The 26,739-nt window shown below is 39.7% G+C and overlaps 1 protein-coding gene across 2 annotated transcripts in view; it reads right to left on the bottom strand.

The window, feature by feature from the left end:
* LOC124153097 (E3 ubiquitin-protein ligase SMURF2-like) overlaps positions 1-26,739 on the bottom strand; it is a 74,974-nt gene that overhangs the window by 34,706 nt on the left and 13,529 nt on the right. For both annotated transcript variants that reach the window (XM_046526250.2, XM_046526249.2), the window contains exons 2-5: positions 24,444-24,482; positions 23,487-23,595; positions 19,016-19,149; positions 14,676-14,844 (exon numbers count right to left, since the gene is read on the bottom strand). In XM_046526250.2, coding sequence (XP_046382206.1) covers positions 14,676-14,844; positions 19,016-19,149; positions 23,487-23,595; positions 24,444-24,482 — 451 coding nt within the window. The remainder of the gene's footprint in view (positions 1-14,675; positions 14,845-19,015; positions 19,150-23,486; positions 23,596-24,443; positions 24,483-26,739) is intronic.

The raw sequence follows: 26,739 nt of genomic DNA on the forward strand, positions 1-26,739 counted from the left end.
GACCATGTGGCTGGCCACCTGTTTGTTGTGTGCATTAGAATCCAGGACGTGTTGAATGGAATCTCTAGGCTATCATCCTCAACTACAAGGGCACTGACAATTATCAGCCCTTCCTGTACTTGCCACTGGTAAGGCATTTTTATCACTTATATTATAGATCATTTCCAAATAATGTATAGGGTAGGTGTCCGAAATAAAAATAGAATCTTACAACAGTTTCTCAGGTGATTTCTGCAAAGATTTGTCTTTGGATAAAACAGCAAAAGATCCACAAAGACATATCAAAGCTACATCAAAAAGTAAAGGAACCACTTAAGCTTATCGCTACATGTCTCGTTTATTCTCTCCCACTATCGTCAATGTAAGTGTAAATATATCTTCGAATGATTTGTGAGAATGAAAAAGGAAAACAGTAAAGATGTCATCCATAAACGTTGCTATGACAAAGAATGAATGTCTCACAAGAAGTGAGACTACAAACATAAGGCAGGCGGATAGCGTTTTATGTGCTGGTACCAAGCAGTTGATCCTCCGTAACCAACCTCTGTGTGATGCAGGAGCCAACACTGGCTACACACTCACTCACAGGAATACTAACACCAAGACTATGGTGACTACCAAGGAATGGAAAAAAGATTCAACACAGATACCCATGTTGGCAAACCTCCAACCCCTCCCCTGGTACTCTCCTCTCCCCTCGGTACATCTATTTCTCCCCCCTCCCCGGCACCACAAGGCTAGGTTTGTTGTGTGGTAATTGCATCCCATTCTCCAGGGTGCCTATCATTTTGCCATCATCTTCATTCACCGTTTCTACTCGCTTCAAACTTGTTCAGGAATATGATTCTGCTGTAACAAATAGGTGTTTTTCCACCTCCCATTTCCGATATGCTCATCAGCCAGGGTAGAAGACAGGTTCCAGTTTTCCACAATCTCTATTTTATCTTTATGATTGCAGCTTCTGCCATCACCTGATTCACCACAGTTGGAGATTTCAATGTGCCTTCTTTTCAAACATGATAAACATGTAATGTTCGAGATCACATATAGCTAAACCCAATTATGTGTAATTACCCAGAAAATGAATGACCAAAATAAATAACACTGTTTGATTTTGGAATATTTACTAATTCCTGGTAATTTATGTACAAACTCCTATATATGTTGATCCACTTGATGCCTACACTGCAGCATCATGGGGATTAAAAACAAATGCTACATCTTGATTAACCAATATCTTTCTGTGTCTACAAGAATTGTAAACAACAGCTCGACAGTAGTGACAAGATAACATTCTTGGCAGACCAACACAAAACAACCACCTATCTACAAACAGTACACAGATGAGCCAGTATGTACATATGTATCCTCCAGAAATAAATTCTTTGTGAGTTTGATATGCATCATTAACTAAGGACAGATAGATGTGATGATTACTGCAAAGAATATGGGAACTTTGTGTTCCTCGTGGCAGTTTAATGGGACAAAAACAAACCCATTCACATTCTTTAGATCAAGTTACAAGATATTGTAGACAGTTCATATTAAACTAGACTGCTAGCTACAGGTATCAAGAGGGAATTTTACATTTCATAAAGTCTTTAAACAAAATCTCTTGCATGTTTAAGTAGAATGGAAATGGCTAAAAATAAAACACTTATTCATAAACAATGCTATTCAATTCTTACAAAAAATGAATGTCCAAATATATTATAGTAGTTTGAAAGAATGAAAGTCAACCGGTCCTTATCACAGAAATGCTCTGCAAACTACTAGACCCCTTTTAAATTAACTATTGTGACCTTGTGAGAATCGGCCATGCAATCCTTTTGGCACCATACACATTAAGTACCAGGTGTTTTGTTATTTGCAAGAAAAATGAATTTTGTCAAAAACTACAATAACTTAAATGGAGTTCTGCTTTTGTAATAACAAACTTGTCTCGGTCACAGCCAGTTAGTTAAGGTTTCTTGGCTTCATGCTGGCATATTTATTGTACCAAAATTGCTGCTGTGCATTTCCCATGCAAAGTGAAGCATGTTGTTTGGCAAAACATCAAAATGCATAAACCTACACTTCAAACATTTTCATAACATGCCCTTCCCCTTTTGTAACCATTACATTTAACTAGGCCATCGTCTGTCAATCAATTGTGATAACGACAACGTCCGATAAAACACACTACTAACATATGAATCACAGCTCTGTAATAAGCAACTATGATTAATCATGCTGGAAAAAGGTGTGAGAAAACTGTGAACTTATTTTTAACCAATTTACAAGCTTTTGACAGACTGACAAAAACTTAGTAGCTCTTGTATTTATTCTCGTCCAACAACAATTCTGTTGTCTGGCACTGTTGGTGATGGTAGCACAGTTAACATTCTTCACGGGGAGGGGAGGGGAGGTCGAGAATATTCTCACAGCAGAATGTATCATACCATCAGGTAACTGGAATATTTTGGGCATCACACTGTACTGCCTCCAGCGGGCGAACGGGCGAAAGTTCTACACACATGACTAATCCGTAAGGGGTTTTACCCAGACTGTGTAGGCCGCAGGGCTATAAATGACCAAGTAATTGACTATCATTGCAACATCAACCATATGTACGTGTGTACTATTATCCTGGTTTCCAAATTTTGTAATTTGATGACTGAGGTTTAAGTATTTACCCTGTACTTTGCTAAGCAATATCACGATAATCTGTAGTGTTCAGAGTTGATATAATGACTGACTGCAAATATTGGTGTTGAAGCCATAATGTTGTGGGTTAAACATTGCTGGTTATGTTAAAAAATCCAATTTACTCCCTTTGGCCAGGATTCTGCAAGTAGGATTTTCTTCCATGCATTCAATTCAATATCATCATTGATGACAGAAAGGACTTCCTAAACTGTTTAAATTGGTAATTGAGGAATTATTTGTCAAAACTGTTAAAACAACAGAGCCCTAAACCTATTTTACAGCTGAAATCGGTTTTAAATTACCGACATGTATTAAACTATCCACCGACTTCAAAGAACTACAGACATTAAACAAACGTGTTTCCAATTTCGTGGTATTGGTGCATTTCAAATTAAAGGGCTTGTCAGTGGCAATTCCTTGTTTTTCACACACACACACACACACACACATATATATCAAGAAAAGATGTTAAGTTGCTAGACTTGGCACTCAGACACACAGATGTATCATGTAATTATGGCAATAGAAACCATGACATGTCATATTTTGTTTAATTCATTGTCTCAAAGTATATGGAACCCAGAATTGCCTCTTTCAAATTTCTAAAATATTCATACAAGATAATTCAAATACTTGAATACAATTCAAGCAAAATGATTTTTTTTTAAAGTTTCATAAAAACTCAATATTAGCGTAACACTTATACAAATACATACAGTTTCACATGGTGCATTCATAATGACATACTGGAATCTATTTCTCAGCACAGACGAAAGAATATCCCATCATCTACACTATAGGTTTCATACAATATAAATCTATCCATGAGTTACCCTTCATGTATGTAAGACACTTTGTGTAGACATCTACCCAACATAATGCACAAGCAAACTGATCACAAAGCTATATTACATAATCAGGGAGATGCGTTTGACAGGCCTTGACGAAACACTGGTCGTGTTATACGAACACACGTTTGTACGGGAGCTAGATTTGGTGGTGAGACAGATGCTGCCCGATTCCTCCCTACTGCCTCTCCACAGTAGCGCTGATACGACAATCCCTCTTTTATTGTAAGCAGAGAAATAAACGCAGTGTGTTTGTTGATATTTCAGCTATCTGCAGTTCCTTTGCAATCTGGCCATCACCTTAATTCATTTCACTCTGCAGAACAAACAACCTGCTTATTGAGCACACCAAGGAGAACCTGGCCTAGGAAACGTGTATTTCTTATTCTAGCGTTTTATCTCGTCTCTGTGTAGTAGAGGAAGAAATTAATTAGATAAGGCATCAGCGTGTGAGTATGGTTTAATGGAAAATGGACTTCACGCACTACCATGTAGGAATCAACCCAAATCTTTGTTGTGATGAGCTAACATTCTCACTACTTGGCTCCCCTACCAAGAGAATCTTGTTATATTGCTGAGGTTATTGGACAAGTCTCAGTTTCTGACACTGTATAGTAAGTGATCACGTCATCAACGAGTGAGTGAGTGCGTGAGTTGGGTTTAACCCCCTGGATGCCAAAGGGACATATGTCCCTCTTCGTCAACCCTCACTTTGAAGTTGTGTAAAATTCAAAATACATCATGCACACAGATACACTTCATGGTTTTGATAAATGTGGGACATTCCCTGTTCTGTGATATCCATTGGCATTTTAGGCCAAGCAAAAGTACTGAAAATGACCTCTGAAAATTAGGTACATCGTAAATGTTGCCATGTTTTACACATTACTAAATCACCACTCACATCGTTATTTACAGCATGTTTTCAAATCTAAATTTCGGATATTCAATCGGAGAAATGAATTTCAAAAATAGCACATTAGTGATCACGGGTATCGGTTTTTCATGAAACCACCAATGATCATTCCAAAACGTTGCCGATAACCCAAGATTCGTTAAGAATGTTTGGAAAATACGCAAACACGAACACCGAACTGAACTTTCCGCCATATTGGATAGTGTTTACAAAATCACGTTTCCGCATGCCGGTTATGTGACGCCTGTAACATCACGTATAAGTCAAACTCAGCTGTGATATATACATCCGTGATTTGATTCCATTATAGAATCAAATGACAAATGGTCTTTGTCACCAATACAAAGTGTCTAGATGAAATCAAGCAAAATAATTTGGCGTGAAAACGAATGCTGCTCAGAAAACTGCACTTGTTTGAAATGTAAACAAACAAAATTCAGATTTTACACAGTGTAGCATTTTCTCCTATTGAGCTATCAATTTGTCTATTCGTTGCATACATTGGCTCAACATTTTCAGAATATGTATGGGAAGAGAATCGTAGGAAGGATTAGGGAATTAAAAATAGAAACATTGCAGTGAATTGAAAAATTCAACAGAAATAGTCAAAGTTTCTGTCCTGTGTGACGCCATGACTGACACAAAATCACCCACAAAGACAACCGTATTTTTAGGAATTTCTGACTGTTTCTCTAGGTTTCAATGAAAAATATAACAACAAATAACAGTACACAGATTGTCAAAATGTTTCTGATTACTTCATGTCACATTTATGTAAATACGATCCCTGAATCAACAAAAGTCCCCCTCGAAAGTTCCCGCGTGCTGTTGTCAGTGAACAGTCCATTTCGTAAAAGTCGGTCTAATTGTTTAAATATTCAAGAATTTACTTACATTGTAAAAGCAGTCATTTCATGTTGTGTCGAAAAGGCGTCAAATTCCGTTTTATACATCGAGATTTTCCATACCATGATCGAAAAGTAGGGGAGATATATATTAATCAAGATGCCAATATCATCCTTCTCTGACGTTGTCAATGCCATAAAACCAGCAATGGTGTCATTTTATAGGTGATTCATTACATTTGATGAAAAGGCTAGTGCTCCATTAATAATGGTGCAACATTAGTCAAATTACATTTGCACAATCAGGAGAATGTTGGAATCGGAGGACTAATTTATAGGTGAGATAGGGCCATCTATTTCCCTTTCACTTCCTCTTTCATGAAGTAGGATTTCACCATTTCTTATGGGTTTGTTTATACCTAAACGTATGCAGTTTCAATATTGATATTTGTGTTGGAATAGTGTGCTTCCTCGTGAACAAATTACCACGAAAATATACTGTCCTTATCCACAGCTAATTCTTACCAAGTGACCAGAGTGACAATAAACTAGTATTCCTGTTATATCACGGCTTGTCAGCTTAATGTGGGAGGAAAGCCCAAAGTGATGCAGGTCTCAGGTGTTTACCAATTTGGTGAAACCCACGAGCACGGGTATGGTGATGACAAACCTAGAAATTTAATCGGGGTGAACCAGGATTCAAACCCACAATCACAGGTTTCTGGTGTGCCCAAGAGACGCAACTCTGCACAGCTAATCGCGGCGCCTTAGACAACTGGACCACCCATACCCCAGTTCATCAACAAAGGCCCTTAAACTCTACAAGAACAAAAAAACTCTCTGGTCCATGAGCCCACTTTCAAATACCCCAAATAGAATTAATCACGAGAGAACCAGTATTTCAGGATAAATACTACAGGACAAATTCGAGACAAATTGATGTTGGTAGACAAATACCAGCGACATACTTCCTCAATGAATTAGCATGTCTATACAGCATGTGAAAATCACATCCAAACAGGATGCCTTATGCTGCATCTGTAACAATCTACTCAGCATCAGAATCTCACGACACATAAACAAACACCTCAAAAGCCGATTGTGTAAACCACAAGAACACATCTGATCCATACAACAAAACAAAAAATACATCAGAAGAGAGTATAATGATGTTATAACATGTTTACATGTCTGTACAGAAAATATGCATCAACGGAAAGCAATGAGGGACACAGGCCATCAACTATGCTGTAGTACAGTAAGATCAACACTGTAGTAGCACTATTATTACACTGTTATACACTGCCAGGATGTTGTAGGGTATACCACTACCAGGGTGAAATAGGTATACCCCGCCAGGGTGATATAGGTATACCACTGCCAGGGTAATGTAGGGTATACCACTGACAGGGTGATGTACGGTATACCACTACCGGGGTGATGTACGGTATACCACTATCGGGGTGATGTACGGTATACCACTGCCAGGGTGATGTAGGGTATACCACTACCAAGGTGACATAGATATACCACTACCAGGGTGATGTAGGGTATACCACTGCCAGGGTGATGTAGGGTATACCACTACCAGGGTGATGTAGGGTATACCACTACCAGGGTGATGTAGGGTATACCATTACCAGGGTGATATAGGTATACCACTACCAGGGTGATGTAGGGTATACCATTACCAGGGTGATGTAGGATATACCACTACCAGGGTGATGTAGGGTATACCACTACCAGGGTGATGTAGGGTATACCATTACCAGGGTGATGTAGGGTATACCATTACCAGGGTGATGTAGGGTATACCACTACCAGGGTGATGTAGGGTATACCACTACCAGGGTGATGTAGGGTATACCATTACCAGGGTGATGTAGGGTATACCACTGCCAGGGTGATGTAGGATATACCATTACCAGGGTGATGTAGGTATACCACTACCAGGGTGATGTAGGGTATACCATTACCAGGGTGATGTAGGGTATACCATTACCAGGGCAATATAGTTATACCACTACCAAGGTGATGTAGGGTATACCACTACCAGGGTGATGTAGGGTATACCATTACCAGGGTGATGTAGGATATACCACTACCAGGGCAATATAGTTATACCACTACCAAGGTGATGTAGGGTATACCACTACCAGGGTGATGTAGGGTATACCACTACCAGGGTGATGTAGGGTATACCACTACCAGGGTGATGTAGGTATACCACTACCAGGGTGATGTAGGGTATACCACTACCAAGGTGATGTAGGGTATACCATTACCAGGGTGATATAGGTATACCACTACCAGGGTGATGTAGGGTATACCACTACCAGGGTGATGTAGGGTATACCACTGCCAGGGTGATGTAGGGTATACCACTACCAGGGTGATGTAGGGTATACCACTACCAGGGTGATGTAGGGTATACCACTACCAGGGTGATATAGGGTATACCACTACCAGGGTGATGTAGGTATACCACTACCAGGGTGATGTAGGGTATACCATTACCAGGGTGATGTAGGGTATACCACTGCCAGGGTGATGTAGGATATACCATTACCAGGGTGATATAGGTATACCACTACCAGGGTGATGTAGGGTATACCATTACCAGGGTGATGTAGGGTATACCACTACCAGGTTGATGTAGGGTATACCACTACCAGGGTGATGTAGGGTATACCATTACCAGGGTGATATAGGTATACCACTGCCAGGGTGATGTAGGGTATACCATTACCAGGGTGATGTAGGGTATACCACTACCAGGGTGATGTAGGGTATACCACTACCAGGGTGATGTAGGGTATACCATTACCAGGGTGATATAGGTATACCACTGCCAGGGTGATGTAGGGTATACCATTACCAGGGTGATATAGGTATACCACTGCCAGGGTGATGTAGGGTATACCACTACCAGGGTGATGTAGGGTATACCACTACCAGGGTGATGTAGGGTATACCATTACCAGGGTGATATAGGTATACCACTGCCAGGGTGATGTAGGGTATACCACTACCAGGGTGATGTAGGGTATACCACTGCCAGGGTGATGTAGGGTATACCACTACCAGGGTGATGTAGGGTATACCACTGCCAGGGTGATGTAGGGTATGATAATGCTTGAGTGATACTGAGTACAAGACTGCTCTAGGTTCACCTATGTGGACTGACATAGCATCAACCGTGGAATTCCACGTGTACTAACAACCTTTCTGTACCGTGACAGAGGAGCTATTTTCACAGCGAGAGTGATGAATGAGTTACTAAAGATACCCCCTTGGAATACATGGTGCCCATCACCTACAACAATGTAGTCTATGTATAATGCAGACAGCTTATGAGTGAGTTGGGTTTAATGCCACTTTTAACATTATTCCAGTTATATCGCGGCGTGTCAGCTTAATGTGGGAGGAAAGCCCAAATTGTCGAAGGTCTCAGACGTTTACCACCTCGATGAACCCATGAGCACAGGTATGGTGATGACAAACCTAGAAACATAATCGGGGCGAACTGAGTTTCGAACCCACAATCATAGGTTTCTGGCTTGCCAAAGAGACCAACTCTGCACAGCGAATCGTGGCGCCTTAGACGACTGGGCCATCCGTGCCCCTAGACAGCTTATGAGTAAATTGCTTGTCCTTTGGCAAAAATGAATGTTCATATTATCTACTGACCTCATGCAAAGCATGTATGTTATTAATTGTAACCAAAATGCTAACAATTCCTGAAGAAATAAAACCTTCTATACTTGGTGCAGAAAGGCAGGTTTTTACTAAAAATGAAAAGGTTACAAGAATGTTTTTGTCAGGAATGAGACTCCATAAAGTAGGTGTTTCAATTGCAGTGATGCAAGGGAGACTAAGAGTTATTTTCATAGCCTGGCCTGATCAACATGTGCTGGTATACATGAGTGACTGCAGGGATGTGTGAAATAAAATATGAGTGAAAAAGATATTTACATGTTTTTATGTCACTAAACATTGAGAGGGGGAAATCATGATTATTCACTGAACACTTTAAATGAAAAGATCACAATAATAACCTGTGTGTTATCCGTTCTATTTAGATACTACACTGATATTTTTCACACCCATGGTAACACAATTCCATTTACTACCAATCCATGCAGTAATTCAGCTGGTTTTTATTCCCATCAATTACCTATCAATTACCAAACATTACAAATCACTGCATCCACAACACCCCATTACCTAACAGCTCTTCACACAAACATCAACTACACGAAAGCAGCACAAACAACAAGCTGTAACTCGGCTTACATCCTAATACTCTCATCAGCTTGTTAGCCAATACAGCAGCACCTTTTCCTCAACTGTTCAATTTATTTACAAGTTTTTCCATTACCCATCTCCCCTCTCCTTTAGTCCGTCAAGTGTTAATTAAAAGCACACACAGCCCCAGACTAACGAATCCCTCGTTTGATGTGGCTTCTCGGTACAGCTGCTGCTCGGGACTCCAGAGGGATATGCCTTCAAACATCATACTGTGCAGTTTTACGTACTTTTTAATTCTAATCAGATGTGACTCCTCACCTCGTGTTGCTAGTTTATGATGGAATTATTGCTACAAATGCTTTCTTGGGGGGATGCCAATATCTGTCTTGATCTCTCTCCAGGAATCTTCACTATGGGATCAAAACATGTGAAGTGAAATGTGTGTCGACATTTGCTAAGCCAGGTTTGCAGCAGAAGGCAAGCATATGGAAAATGTACCTGCCCATGTCAATTAGTTCTGTAATACATCGTTACCTTTGAGTTCCCCAGTGTTTGTGGTCAGATATCTCATTTAAGAAAAGCCTTGAACACTGTTGAAGAAGAGCACTGTACATGGCCCAGTGAGAGGACCAACATTGCAGCTGCTGGGAGAGGTCAGTCAACACACAATAATAATAATAATAATAAAGTCCATTTCTTCAGCGCCATTTCCGTCTACGTAGTCGCTCATAGCGCCTCACACAGGGTCATAGACACATCTAAAGAGATAAGTCTTCAGTTTTGTCTTGAAAGTGTCCAGAGTTGGAGATTGCCTAATTTCCACTGGAAGGGAATTCCAGAGCACAGATGCAGTGTGAGCAAAATTTCTGTTGCCGAATGCTTTGAGTGAGACCATAGGGACACTAAACTGGAGTTTATGTGCTTGACAACATGGAAGAAGAGCAAGAACTAGGATATCTACATGTGTAAGGAGGCCGTCACAGCAGTACAGCATCACCATATTGCTGCAGTAACATTACAGCCACATCCCCATAAACGTAACAGTCCCAAAACCTCACATCACTACATAACATCACAATAACATCCCCATAAACGTAACAGTCCCAATACTTAACATCACAATAACATTCCCATAAACATAACAGTCCCAATACTTAACATCACTACATCACTACATCACATCACAATAACATCCCCATAAGCATCATAGCAACAGCACCACAAATAATATAATGAGATAATGTCACACTATAATATTATAATAACATCACAAAAACATTGCCAAAACATCACCACATATCAGTAACTTCGCCCTGAAATCTCCATCCCCACCATGATAACAACATAAATCTCAAAGTAACATCTTGGCAATGCAGTAGTGTCATCACAATACAGTTTGTTCTAGGCCACACCATTGGTGAATTTTTAAACGACGGACAATGCAATTTACCAATGACAGGATGGTAAACTGTGTTTGAATTAAGTCCACTCTAATAAAACAATAAAGTATCCCGAAAACAATGAGAGTTTGTTTCGATTGTAGTGAGTTGGATTTTAACCAGCGTTAGAAATTAGCACTCATCCTGTAGTCCTTGCCAAACTGCCTAATAGTTAAGGCATCATAAGAACTAGTGGAAATTTGCCCTTTTTCAGGGTTTTGCTATCATTACAAGGACTCGTGAACTAAAAATTGTTAGTTTCTACTTCTGTTTAAACGTCGCCTTGAACAGTGATATTGTGGTGTGTCAGCTGAATGTGGGAGGAAAGCCCGAAGTGATGCTGGCCTCACATGTTTACCACTTTGGTGAAACCCCATGAGCATGAGTTTGGTGCTGACAAACCTCGAACAATAATCGGGCGAATGATTTGATTGTAACCACATTTGAACTCCAAAACATGCACTCACAAATACTGAATAATGTTAAACATGACAAGAGCGCTCCCTTCAGAATTTCAAATTGATCAAAATTTGGGGGTGAAGTGGGGACACCTTTTTTCATGTCCATAATGATCTCTAAAACATCTGAATATTAATTGTTAAGTACAATGAGACTAACTATATATTCTTAAATCTACCATGGTCATAAACCATACCAAGGAACACTTGATGAATTTATAGTAACATCCATCACCTGCAGAAACTAAAGTACTGTCAACATCCAAGTGTTGAAATCCCTGCCAAGTTGTGCCATGAGGTGCACAAATACATTACTTGCACCTAACGATAGTTAGAGAAATGTTCAAGATATATGTTGATGTACAGATATATGTTGATGTACAGATAATGTTGATTTGTCACTTGCGTTGTCACCTGCATGTAGATACAACTAAACAATAAAAAACCCAGCCTATCATGAACACCAAATGTGCAAAGCATCAATGAAAATCCAAGAGATAATTCTCATTACCGGGTACTAATCTGTTGTATGGCTTATCAAGCCTGCATGAACCTGCAAAGACACTGATGATGTGAAACAAGTGATGATGCTTTGATAGACCACAGCCACAGCCCAGATATGAAGTATTACTACACATCACTATGGGGGATATGAGTCTGCTCAGCAACACTATCCCCTGTACATCCCAGACAGGCTGTTATCTCACTCCTCTATCACATCCTCAATATCTGATACTGGTAATCAAGGGTACCTCTCTCTGACTCACCAACATTCACTGTCGGGCCCTTTTTTCTGCACTTTCTTGCAATTCTTATCTTATCTTTATTTCCGTTAGTTTAAACAACTGATTCATCTAGTTAGTAAATGATGTTAATCCCTCAGCATATGGCGGAACTGGAGAAAGCTGATATCTGACACAACTGATAAATCTAACTGTTGAAACTGTTGGTGTCTTTCAATATTATTCTTTCAAACTTAAATCTCAACAATCTATTAACTGTATAATTCACACTGTAATCTTTCCTATCTTTTTATAACTATCTTCTTTATGGAAATCAATATGTATGTATGATGTCTCTATAAAATGTTATATTAAAAAATCTTCGCATGAAAAGAGTTGGAAGAAATTATACAAATAATGCTTTTTAGTAGAAAATATTAGGGACTGGTCATTTATCCTAGGGATAGGGAGTGTGAGATTGGTCTTGTCTCCTATCTAGAATGCCAGTCCCTGAAGTGTTTTTAGGAACAAGAATATAATTTTTGTCAAATACTTATTTCCTATGTGATACAACATATACATAAATCTGGCCTGTTCATGTGATCAACATCAAATGTCACTGCCCAGGGATGAACACTGGGTTTGTCAGAGCCAATGCTTCGCTACATTCTACTAATTATATCCACAGTGTTGTAAATACAGAGTACCTAAGATGAAAACATGAGAAAAGTGTTATCTTAAAGTTCCTTATCTCTAGTAATGAAAATTCAGCTGTATTGTATGATAATTCAGTGACTGCACCTGCTAGAAGCATTTTCTTGAAATTCAGCATTAAAAATGACACTCAAACATATAAAATGACTTAGTAAAAAACATGAAGTTTTCTTATTTGTTCAAATTCTTATGAATAAATTGCATGCTGACCAAGTGGTTGACCAGGCAATATTTGCTGCAATCATGTTTACAACATGGCCTACTGTCTCCTGACTGTCTGATAGAATGGGCGAAGTTTGTGTTGCATGATGCGACTAATTTCTTCTTGTTATCTACCGTTATTTTTATGTTATCATTAAACACGCTATCTGTGAGGTTATTGTTGACATATCTATTTGTAAGAATTGACTTTCATTTGTTTTTGCATTTATGAAGTGCAAACATATTTACAGTGTTCTCATCATCCCCCAAAGTGATCTTAATCCTTAGGTGATCATAACTCCCATACTTTAACATAGGCTTACGACCATCGTAGCGCTAAGATCGCTTTGTGGAACGGGGCCCTTGTCAACTTCAGAAACACAACAACCTGTGTGTAACATAACGTCTGCCATAACTGGGGCAGTAGGGATATGGCCACATAATCATGTTGTGTATCTATTTGTAAGAATTGACTTTCATTTGTTTTTGCATTTATGAAGTGCAAACATATTTACAGTGTTCTCATCATCCCCCAAAGTGATCTTAATCCTTAGGTGATCATAACTCCCATACTTTAACATAGGCTTACGACCATCGTAGCGCTAAGATCGCTTTGTGGAACGGGGCCCTTGTCAACTTCAGAAACACAACAACCTGTGTGTAACATAACGTCTGCCATAACTGGGGCAGTAGGGATATGGCCACATAATCATGTTGTGTATCTCATTTGGTAGACATTATATTGATGAAGCACGCACAAGCTAGTTATGTTTCCGTGAGAAGAGATCACTTTTACCAGTTCTCTACCCTGACAAGGTTACATTGTTAGACAGGTTTCAGCGACATTGCCCTAATCGATCTACCAGTGACATCTTAACCTCATTCACGAAGGATATATTTAGGAGTTTCATTGGATTCTGTATCACACTGAAGATACCTGGATACTGTTATTCAACACACACAGCAATATGGCTGACTCAAGACTGGCAGAATGTCAAAACACCCTGTCAATGACAGTTTTTCTCTATGCTGGAAATAGGTTGCACATATTCCACGAAATGAGTGATCTCTGGCTGTCGCCACCGAGTGGAATGGCACCATGCTACATAGTTCCACAGATGCTACAGGGCTCCATCAGCACAGTGTGGGGACCCAGCACAACTTATCCATAAGGCCATTCTTGTTTACCACATGTAATCAACAAAAACAACTGGTGCTCTTACATCACCGAGTACATCACGGATAGCCTTGCTCCATGGCTGTACTCAATGATGAGTCCAATGATTCAACTTCAAATTTGTTTTGAGCTCTCAAGTATGAGAGCTGTGTCCCACATATTATGAGAGTCACCTCTGACTGTTACCAAGTTCCTGGCCCTTGATACTTAATCATCATGTGTCTAGATCTGTTCCTGTAACTTACACACATTTAGTGAAGACAATGTCAAAATATCATCTCAAGGAGTCAGGGGCCCAAGATTAATATAAGGCCACACCTCTTAATTTGTGGACGATATGTATGTTACATGAGAATGTCCTGATGATTAATCAAACATTTGATGAAGACAGGCGTAAAGACAAAAACTGTACATACCCTTCGGGAAGTTCGTTGGGATCGTAAGGTATTGATGGAGGTATCCCGGTGGCATCCGTGTTCATGGGCCCCGAACCTCCACGGTCCCGCGAGATGAGACTGATGACAATCTGTCCGCGGACAGTCTCGCTGTCATCTTGACTCTGCCGCGTCAAGTCCAATCTTTGAACTGAAACATGAACGGCAGGTGTGCTCATGCGCCGGCGAAAATGTATTATGGCCATATTCTGGGGCTGTGTAACCGTAATCATTCACTCTAGTTGTAGACATGTACTAATTCCTTTTGTAGTGAGAGCATGCCAGCAGGTCGGTAGGCAGTACGTCGCTCCGACCAGGTTGCTGGTACAACACACTGTGTGATACTCCTGATGTATGTAACAGTATGTATGTATGTATGAATCTACGCTGTACCCAAGCAAGCCAGCTAGCCACGAGATGAGGGGTTTCCTGTGCTACTGACTAAGGGAGATCATACTGGGAGCTGCATATAGCTGCAGATCACGTTACAAACAGCCTGTGAGCTGGAACCAACTACCTTTGCTCTTCGCTATAGCACCTATCTTAACCATTAGAGCCAATTATAAACAAATATGTCAGGCTGCTAATGAAGAGAGGGATGATAAGATAATCCAGTGTGCTTTGTTTTAAGTTGAGTCAATACAGGGCCAGGAGTCCTGATGATGTTGATTACCCTTTAAGCACTATATTGAGGGGGCACTGTTCCTGTGAGTATTTACCTGTGTGTAGGTTCGAGAAAATTCAGGGTTGTGGCTCATTTAAGCAAATGCTTACCTAAAGGTTACGTTTTCTCTTGCATGCTTTGTCAAGGTAACGTTTCTAGCAATGTTTGCCACATTTTGCTAATCCAGATTCAGACCAGTGACATTTAAAAAGCTACTTGTTAAATATTTCTATTTAAGTTGAGTAAAGATAGATTAGCACAAGCTGCACAAGCTCTCCTTGTTTTATTGAAAGTACAAAAATCAAACTCCCAAATAATGGAGAATCACTTTCAGCAGTCATAAAATCCTCATGTTCTCCAGATGTCAAAATTCCAAACCAATTAAAGAAAATGTTTGTGTCTGTAAGTAATTTACCAAATGAAATCTTTACTTCATATATATCGCTTCATTAGCATGATTAGTAAATGAACATTTCTTAAATATTGAAATTCCACATTCAATGTAAGGTATGCATACATTTCACAAGGGCATCTTACAAATTCAGTATTATATTTAATTTAACAGATGCAAAAATTAAGTTGAAATACTGCATCAGAGATTCTTTGCTGGACTGTGACCATGTGTATTAGGATTTGATAGGCAGACATTTCTAGGGTAGCACAATGACTGCTGCTTGCTACCTTTTACCTCTAGAATTAACTGTACCTCTTCAGGATTGTCTTGCAGATAATTGACTTGATTGCCCTTGCCACAAAATAATCCCCTGCCTGTTATTTTGCCTTACTATGAGGAGCTCTACCTTCACAGACAATCAGCAGATACAACAGATGAGGCTCTCTACAGCGTAATGCTGCATGACTATGTGCAAATACAATGTATCTTAATGCTAATGTGTCCACTGTATTCTGTACATAACAACAACCATGTACAAATTGGCACAACTATCTTAAACAACATACAGTTTGGACTCCTACTGAACAGAATCCTCATGTAATTATGAAATGTTCAACATAGTACAGTTTTCAAGAATTCTTGTAACATGCTGGTAAGGGATAATACAGTGCAACTTTACCCACAAATTTCAAGTGTCATATTTCTTCAGCTCAGTAAGTTCAGCTAATAGTTGTTCAAAAAATCTGTTCAAAGATAATTTCAGGCCAGCAGACTCAAAAAGGTTTGGTACAGCCCGATAATTCTCATTTAATACATGAGTACCAGATTGCGCAAAAAAAAATATCTGTACAATTTTCTGAAAAATTTGGTTCTTATTATATGGACTATATCAGCTGAGCTAATAAGATGAATCTGATTTGACTTGTCTCCGGCTTCAGATTAGTAGCTAAAGTCGCAGACTGTAATAATCATTTAGCCATCATTCTTTTCAACTGATTATTGGAAATAATTACCAGAGCATACTAGACAGAAAGTATGTTTATGACACCAGCCTTGAACTAGAGTCTTAAATTTCCCGACTGAATAATCCATTACCAACATACTGTTGAGAAGCTAGGAGTGGCTAGTGCACTGAAACTGCCTGCATGCTACACAATAAGGTGCGACAGTGCTGGGGTACCAGAAGTTTGTAGCCAGTACTCAGTGGGGCTAATGGTGGGAGTCACTGGGTGAGCTGTGTATACCGAAGGGATAGGACACAAACAGTGCAGCTAGGTCCCTAGCATGCTTATGGCGTACACAATGGCACACTGGTTTACACTGGGTTAATTGTAATCTTATATATTGTTTTGATGTTTTAACCAAAACAGACATTGAAAACCAGCAAGCAAATGTTGTAAGTATGAACATCTGTGGAGGTCAATATGAAACATTTCATAACAGCATCAGAAATTGGCACTAGTCCTATAGTCCTTGCCAAACTGCCCAATAGTTAAGGTATCCTAAGGACTAGTAGAAATTGCCCTTTTTAAGAGTTTTGCTATATGGTATCATTACAAGGACTAGTGGGCTAAAAAGGTTAGTTTCTCTCGCTGCACAACATTGAATATTTCAAGTCAAGAAGTAAAATACTTGAAATATAATGAGCAATCCCCAAAAGACATAATGCCAACAGGTAAACTAGAACTTGTTCTCAGTGTGTTGGATAAACATTGCCTGACACAGCTAGGTCAACACTTGATGTGAATGCGGGGAATATATCAGGCACTCCCCCACTTGCCAAGCCGTCCAAGTGCTCCATCTTTCTGTCAAGAAGTTAAGTTTAAATACAATAATATTTCCTTTTGTTTGGCTATATTGGGACATTTTGAAATTGAAGCTGTTTCATATACAAAAAAGTGTTTATTACACAGCCCTTACTTTCAAGTGGAGTGGAGTGGAGTGGAGTGGAGTGGAGTGGAGTGGAGTGGAGTGGAGTGGAGTGGAGTGGAGCGGAGCGGAGCGGAGTGAGTGAGTGAGTGAGTGAGTGAGTGAGTGAGTGAGTGAGTGAGAGTGAGTGAGTGAGTGGTGGAGTGATCAAGTGAAGTGGAGTGGAGTGGAGTGGAGTGGAGTGGAGTGGAGTGGAGCGGAGCGGAATGGAGGTCCTTCGGGTCTTCTGCTATATCATCTGTGAGAGTGAGAATGAGGTGAGGTGAGGTGAGGTGAGGTGAGGTGAGGTGAGGTCCTTCTGCTATATCATCTGTGAGGTGAGGTGAGGTGAGGTGAGGTGAGGTGAGGTGAGGTGAGGTGAGGTGAGGTCCCGAGGTTCTTCGGGTCTTCCGCTATATCATCTGTGAGTGAGTGAGTGGGGTAGGGAATGACTGCTAGAGATTAAGGGAGGTCCTGAGGTTCTTCGGGTCTTCCGCTTCAACCTAATATATCTGACAGTTTCCAATCGCACATGAAACTATCAGATATGACAGCCAGACAGGTCTATCTATGGTCCTAGCCATGTCCTTGACAGGTACATATAATGACATGCGACATTTCATTTGTATGGGTCTGAGCAGTGGCCTACCATAATCTTCCAAGCAGCTGTCTGATCACACAAACCCCAACTCATCCTGCTAGATGATCTTAAGCTACTGACAGGTGTCCTTGAGGTGTTCACAGGCACTTGTACTGACTGCATTAACATGTACACCAGTCCGTGGAACAACTGGTAGACACTTGTCAATTCTCCAGTGCCCATGTTAAATGTGTCACTATCAGTAAGGAGACAGTGGATGTATTACATGGCAGGCAACAGTATGCAAGCGTTATCACAGCAACCTATAAATAAACAAGTCTACTCCATGCAAACTACTGGCACTTAATGTTGCTGATAATGTTGTTTGTTTGACGCCGCACTCAGCAATATTCGATCTATATGATTGCGGTCTGTAAATAATCCAGTCCAAGCAATTGGGATACGATGACATGCATCAACCAAGTCAGCAAGCCTGACCACCCGATCCCTTTAGTCACCTCTTATGACATGAACAACAACAACATAACAAGATCGTGTGCGTGTGCGTGTGCGTGTGCGTGTGCGTGTCTCGCTGACTTGGTTAATGCATGTCATCGTATCCCAATGACCACCACAACCAAACCCAAACAATCGGTGTATCGACAACAATTATCCCTGTTCACTGAATCCCAATGTGAATGGCACTGTTCGAGATTAATGGCAGATGGTATGTTTGTGTGTAAATGTGTGTGTGTAGGACTATGGTGTGAACTTACAGCCTGTGTCCTTGAGCTGCTGGATGACATTGGACATGATGCGCACGCAGCCGAGGAAGCCTGCACCCTGCTTCTTGTGGATCTTCTTGTGATTCCATACACTGATTGTGATGGAATCCTTCGGTCCAATGTATCTGCAACAAACACAGTTCAGTTGAGTTCGAGACACATTAGGCAAAAATACCAACTTTTTGCCATTTCTGCCCAAAGGCTGCACCTTCTTGTCTGCCATGAACAATCAACAATGTTTCTCATTTGTGAAGAAAAAATTCATAGATCTTTCTTTTAAAGTAACTTAACATTCTGCAACTTGGGCCACAAATGTGATCTTGGTGATACCCCATGATACAACTGACGTATTGTTCAAAGCAACATTAAGCACATTCATGGAACAGTGACACATAAGGCTCCTGTAAGGATTCAATTCAGACCAATCTTTTATGCTATGTCAGCAATAGGTGATGCCTTATGTATTTGTGTGAGTAATCAAGCTGTACATGAATACTTCATGATTGCCCAAACAAAAGTGCTGGTAAAATATTTGTTGTGATTGGACATTATAAAGTCTGGACAAACCAGTGATTGATATTATGAGCAACGATCCATGTCATCTGGACAGGTTGACACTGTCAACCAATTCACAATGTGACAAGCATACGTTGCTGGGGACCTAACCAAGAATTCTATATATGAGGTCACACATTAAAGAGTCCTGGTTTCGAGTTTTTTTGTTTTATCCAGCATTTTTGTGTTTTCAGCAATATTCCAGCTTGTTGATGACAGTCTGTAAATATTCCAGTCTGGGCTAGACAATCCAGTGATTGATATTATGAGCAACGTTCCACACCATGGGGGTATGATGACCCGCAGTCAACCAAATCAGCAAGCCTGAACATCCGATCAACACTGTCGCCTCTTACCATCAACATTTGCAACTTACAAGTTCTGTTTTTGCTTATGTGATAATCAAAGCATTTTTTCTTTCGTCTTTTTTCCGCTTGTCAGGAGTTATTTAAGAGATTGGTGGAGTGGACTTTTTATTTCTTCCCACGTTTTTAGTTTTAGGATGGCAGATCCATTAACCAAGAAATAAAACAATTCTCACCCTTAGATTAAGAAACTTCAAGTTGCCCAAAGAATTCTTTTAACGTTGAGTAGATATCTTTAGACAAGTGCTCAATATTCTACCTCTGACAAGATATGTATTGAGTATTGTTTTATCATATTTGAGGTCATCTCCTGGTAAAAATCAACAGTTTTTGTTATATTTACTTTGAAAATGAAAATATTATGAAGTGTTGCCCTCACAAGTGGATGTGTCTTACTGACACCTGAGTATCGTCAATAGATTATATCTTTCAACCTAGCCAACCTATCAAGTGAAACTGTGAAAATACCCCTGACACTGTATGTACAACCTAACACATTGAGCTATTCATCTGAACAGAGGTCTCTTTCACCAGGGAAACCTAGAACGCTTCGAATTCTTAGTTTACGGTTTTATATATATATAACATTTCACCCTGTGACAACCAATTGCTAGATCTAATATTTTCTTCAAATATTTTGGCAAAGCATATTCATGAATACATTAAGCCTCCCTGGTATTCTAACACTGGTAATCCACTGTCCTGACAGCTTCTCCAAACAGTTAACATTTAGATGGAGATAGAACACCACCATGTATACAAACATGATGTTATCTATTATGAATACAGCAAATATTAAATTCCCCGACTATTTGTGGCACCAGCTAGGAGAAGGAACAGGCTGATCACCTTAGCCCATAAAAGCGGATGCCGTGAGGGGCAATGACTGCTTCATAGGGGCCATATTGGCTCTATTGTGCAGGATTGTGCCAGTGATTGAAGCCATCTCTCGTGTACTGTAGTCCGCAGTGTTGTTCCAAGTGGTTGCATGACATTTAGCTGATTCACTCTCATCATCTCCCATTGAGTATGAAGCCAAAACAACATTCAATTCTTTCATGTCACCCTTTTCCATGTAATGTTGGATGAAGATGATGGCAAGAATGCCACATTTCTGTTTAGAAGACCCTCATCTGTTATCCCCTAGCCAGATTCACAGGAATGTAATTTACTCCACTTAACAGTACGTGGGCAACTTTCTGGGGTACCGACAGCCCCACAGGTACAACCTTTGCACAGATAGGGGGGATGCACTGGTCTGATCCTGTTTCCATTAAGTTCCGCAGAGTACAAACTAAGTGTGGCATTTCACTAAATGCGCGTTCTGAAGTGGAACAAGATAGCTCTACGACCTACCATAACACTATAGTATATCATAGGCTTAGTGCTAAGAATACAATACAAATCAGCCGCCTGTTGGACAAAGCGATTGTAGTGCTACGACTGTCGTAAGTCTATGTTGAAGTATGGAAGTTACGATCACCTTAGTGCTACAATCGCGTTGTGGAACGGGGCCCTGGTCCCCGTTCCACAAAGATATCTTAGCACTAAGGTGATCGTAACTCTCATGCTTTTACACTGGCATACGATAGTCGTAGTGGTCAGATCACATTGTGGGAACATGGCCCTGGTCCCGAATTTCTTATTCATAACAGTGTGCCTATTTGTCATCATTTGGGATAGACTGAGGTAACTGGTTGTTCATCAAGCATGTTGTAAAGTATTCAAATGGTCAGAACAGGGAATAGGAAGCCACCATTCCATATATTAAGAAGCAAGTGTGTGAGTAGGCTTGGTTTACTACCAGTCAGAGGTAAACATCACAGAAATATGGTGATCTGTTGGAAAAACTCTGCCATGATGGCATTCACTCGCTTTTGTGTAATAAAACATACAAGTTTATATGAGTGTTGGGACGGGTTTTAGCCGACAAACTAGGGGGTAGTACCATCCAAGTATTCATCAAGGTATAGCCTTCATATATCCACGATAACAATGTAAAAAGTGCTTCAAACATCTTTGTCCTTTGAATCAATGACTTAATGATTACAATGGAGCCAAATACATACTGTGATCCCTTGTTAAAACGCTACCTTTGGGGTCTAAATAATTGATGAGCGTTATAGACGATCAGCGGTTTAGCCAAGGCGGAGTCGTGGGGAGCAGATGACCAACACAACAGTACATGCTTGCTCTCCCTACCTAACACGATCTACGCTGCATGTTTCTGAGTTTTAAAAAAGATTACAATATATTTGTTCATGATTCATAGTGTAAAAAAAGATTTATTGCGTCTTAAAAAACACACAGTATTCCTTTAGCGAATTAAGGTGAACGGACTTGGTCAATAAAAAATTGAAACTATTGAGACAAAATATCAGTAGACATGATGATTTACCACATAAATTGTATTTCTTGTTCTGCTAGGCATTGGTTTATATGCAGAGATTAAGATTACTGTGTGTATTGTCTTGTAAACTAAGCCGGAAACAACAATCAGCATTTTCTCCCAATCTACCGGTGAGATGGTTAAAAGTTACCCAATAATATAAATTTGAAGAATTTAGATGCAATGATCAGAAGAATTGTTATCTTCAACTATTATTTTATCAGGAGTAATACATTCCAATATTGTGTTATTTAAGTAGCAGCTTTACTATATATATATTAAAAATAATAATAACCATAAGCGTAGCACTTTGGTTCAGATGATCGCCATTGCTAGATATTTTTTACGTATGGAACAATTTGACCACCCACCGCCGAGACTCACATGCTCTTGATCATGAAAACTTTGTTGACATACATTTGTATAACAATCAAACTACAACAAATATGACTTTTAATGAGTCAAAGGATGACATTTATGATATTTGTACCCATTCTCTGTCCGTTTCAAGGTGTCAATAGCGGAAATCTGACTGTGGTTGCTTTAAATAAATGATTTCGGAGAAACTAATGTAGACAATATTGAATGAAATTTTGAATAAAATTAATAAAATATGTTACAAACATCAGTCCAGATATACAATGAACATATTTTGGTTACCAGATAGTGTAATACAATTTTAATAGGATTAAATTGAGTACTTCAGTTCGGATTTGTTGATTGGTATTTCAATGTTGCTTGCTCGCAGTGATCTGCTGTTAATGCTTTTTGCGAAGAAGAAAAATCATTGTGTCAGTGTAAAATTTGAGTTCATTAAAGATGTAATATAACTTTGGGGAGCCATGCCTTACAGTCCGCTATGAGCGGGACAGCACTCTATCGAAGGGTGCTATAGCGAGGGAACACTCTATATATGGTTCATTTTTATTTATCTACTTCTGATAGGGGTTTACACAAAATCTTGCTATTTGTCAACAAGAGATCTTTTGTATACCAGAACCTATTAATCAATACTACTCAAATGAACTTAAAGAACACCTGATTCTTTCATATAACTATAGCTAATCTGTCATATGGCAGATTATCTTTCACCAAAAATGACAAGATAGGTTAAGTATGCTGTTTTAGAAAGGATAGTGATCTAAGAACTCACAGGTCATAATGCTGGTTCCACTTTGGATCTAGTGTATTCCTGCAGGTGTCGGTTGAATGGCACTGGCCCGAGCCATCAACGCTGATCTTGGCAAATGGATCAGGCAATCCTGAAACCCAACAAATAATGTACCTCATTATAGAAGAAAATAATAACAGACTTCAATTACAAGTTACAATATTATCAAAAGTGTTCAAAGTCTCTAAAATACCCATTGTACCTTCATGTTTACAGAAATAAACTGTTTTCTTCATGTAGTTCAAGATCTAAAACTTGGTCAGTAGCATATTAAATACAGCTACACAAAACACTAGGACAAGTACTACATCGGTACTACACCTGCGACATATGACTGTGGAATATATATACACACACACACACACACACACACACACACACACACACACACACACACACACACACACACACACACACACACACACACACACACACACACACACACACACACACACACACACACACACACACACACACACACACACACACATATTGTTTTTTTACTAAAAGCCAAGGCAAGTCTTGATCAAACTAAACCAAGTCTAGTTTCCTTGATAATGAAACAGCAGGAGAGAACGTTCTTTCAAAAAATTAATTATTTTTAAGAAATGTTTTCATTGACTAAGTGTTAGTCTAATCATCTAGATACAAGGGTTAAACCTTAATGGCGACATAAATGAGGCCAGCTGTTATTTACAAAATATGCTAATAATTTATCAACATATTGCTGTCTGCTTACAAATGTTACTTTGTAAAGATACTACCTTAGCTTGATATTATTGCAATAAAAAGTATTCATTTCATGTATTTATAGCAGTCAGGAAACTGAGAAGAGAGACCAAGAAGACTGGGAGAGTTATCTCCCTTCACCTATGGCACTTCACTCACTTCAATCACTTTCAAAGACAAGGAGTGTCAAATGAAGACAAATGAACTTACTGAAAAAGTCTTTCTTGCCCAAGTTTTTGGCACACAATACTGAAATAAAAAAAGACAAAGGATTAATTTTCCACATCAAATAATATTGCACATGTTCTACAGATATACATACCCTATTCAGCCAATCAATGGACCTCACATTTGCAGTCTTTGATAGGCATTAAGAAGGTGGAAGAACATGAAAAAATGAAACTTAAGGATAACAACTTTATTGTTTGTATAGATGCTTCATGGCTACATCTTGCCCCTTCATCAGGTGAATAGTAAGTAAGCATATTGAGTTAATATACGCATGCTGATATGGTCACACCAGGCAGGATTGATGTATAGTCAAGTCTTGTTAATCCGACACTTGTTTATCCGACAATCGGCTTTATCCAACACAAATGATGGGAACCGATTTAATCAGTGCTATTTAGACCCGTTAGTCTCGCACTCCGACTCCGACACACCTAATTTGCAACGAAATGCTGAAATCACCCATTAATCAGTCTCGTTAATCCGACACAGTGATCAGCATACTCCGTTGTCATCTGCCCGCGAGTACACAGACCCATGTTTTGATGCAAGACAAGTCAGCGAGCAGCTGCATATTTCAACAGCTGCAGAGATAAACTTGCTTAACAATAAACAAATAATGCTTTAAATAAACAAAACAGGATTAATCACATGCCTAGACAACCTCAATCTCATTAAAATCAGATACAAGTTCTCACTACCGCTTAAGACATCCCATTACAGGTCATGTCAGAACGACCTTTCGGGAACTTTGACCGACCAATGAAATTACTGACAGGATGCCAACATTTGCTTTCTTAAGCATTGCGTCACTAGTTTCAAATTAGCGACTTCCATTCCAAGGTATGCTTTAAAAAGTATTTTGAAAGCTGTCCAATTTTCGATCACGAACATTGATACTACCTAATTTTGTTTATCCGACCTAACCATATGCAACCAACAATGACGGATTAACGGGACTTGACTGTACAAAGATATCAACAGGCATAATTCTACAGTGTGGCCTTGTGCTTTTAGCCCCTAAATTTGAATAAAAGGCCCACATTTTCGAAGACAATGGGCCATTTTAGCATTGTGCTGTATTGGCAAGTGTGGTTGTACCTCTGGAATATTTAATTTTTTCTAATAAAGGCCCCATGTCAGTGAATTCCTGGATTGAACCCTGTATCAATATAACAAGGAAATTAATATTAGTAATAAGTAAGTCAATATACATCTCTCATACTTCCTTCCTACAAGGGTCTTAACAGTTTGGATCAAGAACAAGCCCAGAAATCCCTACAGCAAGCCTAGAGTTTGCGAGACCTATTCTATTGAGTGTCATTTACACACTGCTGTACGCAAATGAGTCCACAAGATGCATCAATATTTGTAATCACTGAAACATCTGAAGGATGCAGTTCAGCACACACACTGTGTACATGGCGTAAGAGGGATGGGGTTCGCACGCTCTGCTATCTCTACAACAGTCTCCTAACATAGGTAATGTACATGGCACGCTCTGCTATCTCTACAACAGTCCCCTAACATAGGTAACGTACATGGCACACTCTGCTATCTCTACAACAGTCCCCTAACATAGGTAATGTACATGGCACACTCTGCTATCTCTACAACAGTCCCCTAACATAGGTAACATACAAGACACACTCTGCTATCTCTACAACAGTCCCCTAACATAGGTAACGTACATGGCACACTCTGCTATCTTTACAACAGTCCCCTAACATAGGTAACGTACATGGCACACTCTGCTATCTTTACAACAGTCCCCTAACATAGGTAACGTACATGGCACACTCTGCTATCTCTACAACAGTCCCCTAACATAGGTAACGTACATGGCACGCTCTGCTATCTTTACAACAGTCCCCTAACATAGGTAACGTACATGGCACACTCTGCTATCTTTACAACAGTCCCCTAACAAGGTAACGTACATGGCACACTCTGCTATCTCTACAACAGTCCCCTAACATAGGTAATGTACATGGCACACTCTGCTATCTTTACAACAGTCCCCTAACATAGGTAACGTACATGGCACACTCTGCTATCTCTACAACAGTCTCCTAACATAGGTAATGTACATGGCACACTCTGCTATCTCTACAACAGTCCCCTAACATAGGTAACATACATGACACACTCTGCTATCTCTACAACAGTCCCCTAACATAGGTAATGTACATGGCACGCTCTGCTATCTCTACAACAGTCCCCTAACATAGGTAATGTACATGGCACACTCTGCTATCTCTACAACAGTCCCCTAACA

This window comes from Haliotis rufescens, unplaced genomic scaffold (genome assembly GCF_023055435.1).
Source record: "Haliotis rufescens isolate VD_foot unplaced genomic scaffold, xgHalRufe1.0.p SCAF_11, whole genome shotgun sequence".
Lineage (NCBI taxonomy): Eukaryota > Metazoa > Mollusca > Gastropoda > Lepetellida > Haliotidae > Haliotis > Haliotis rufescens.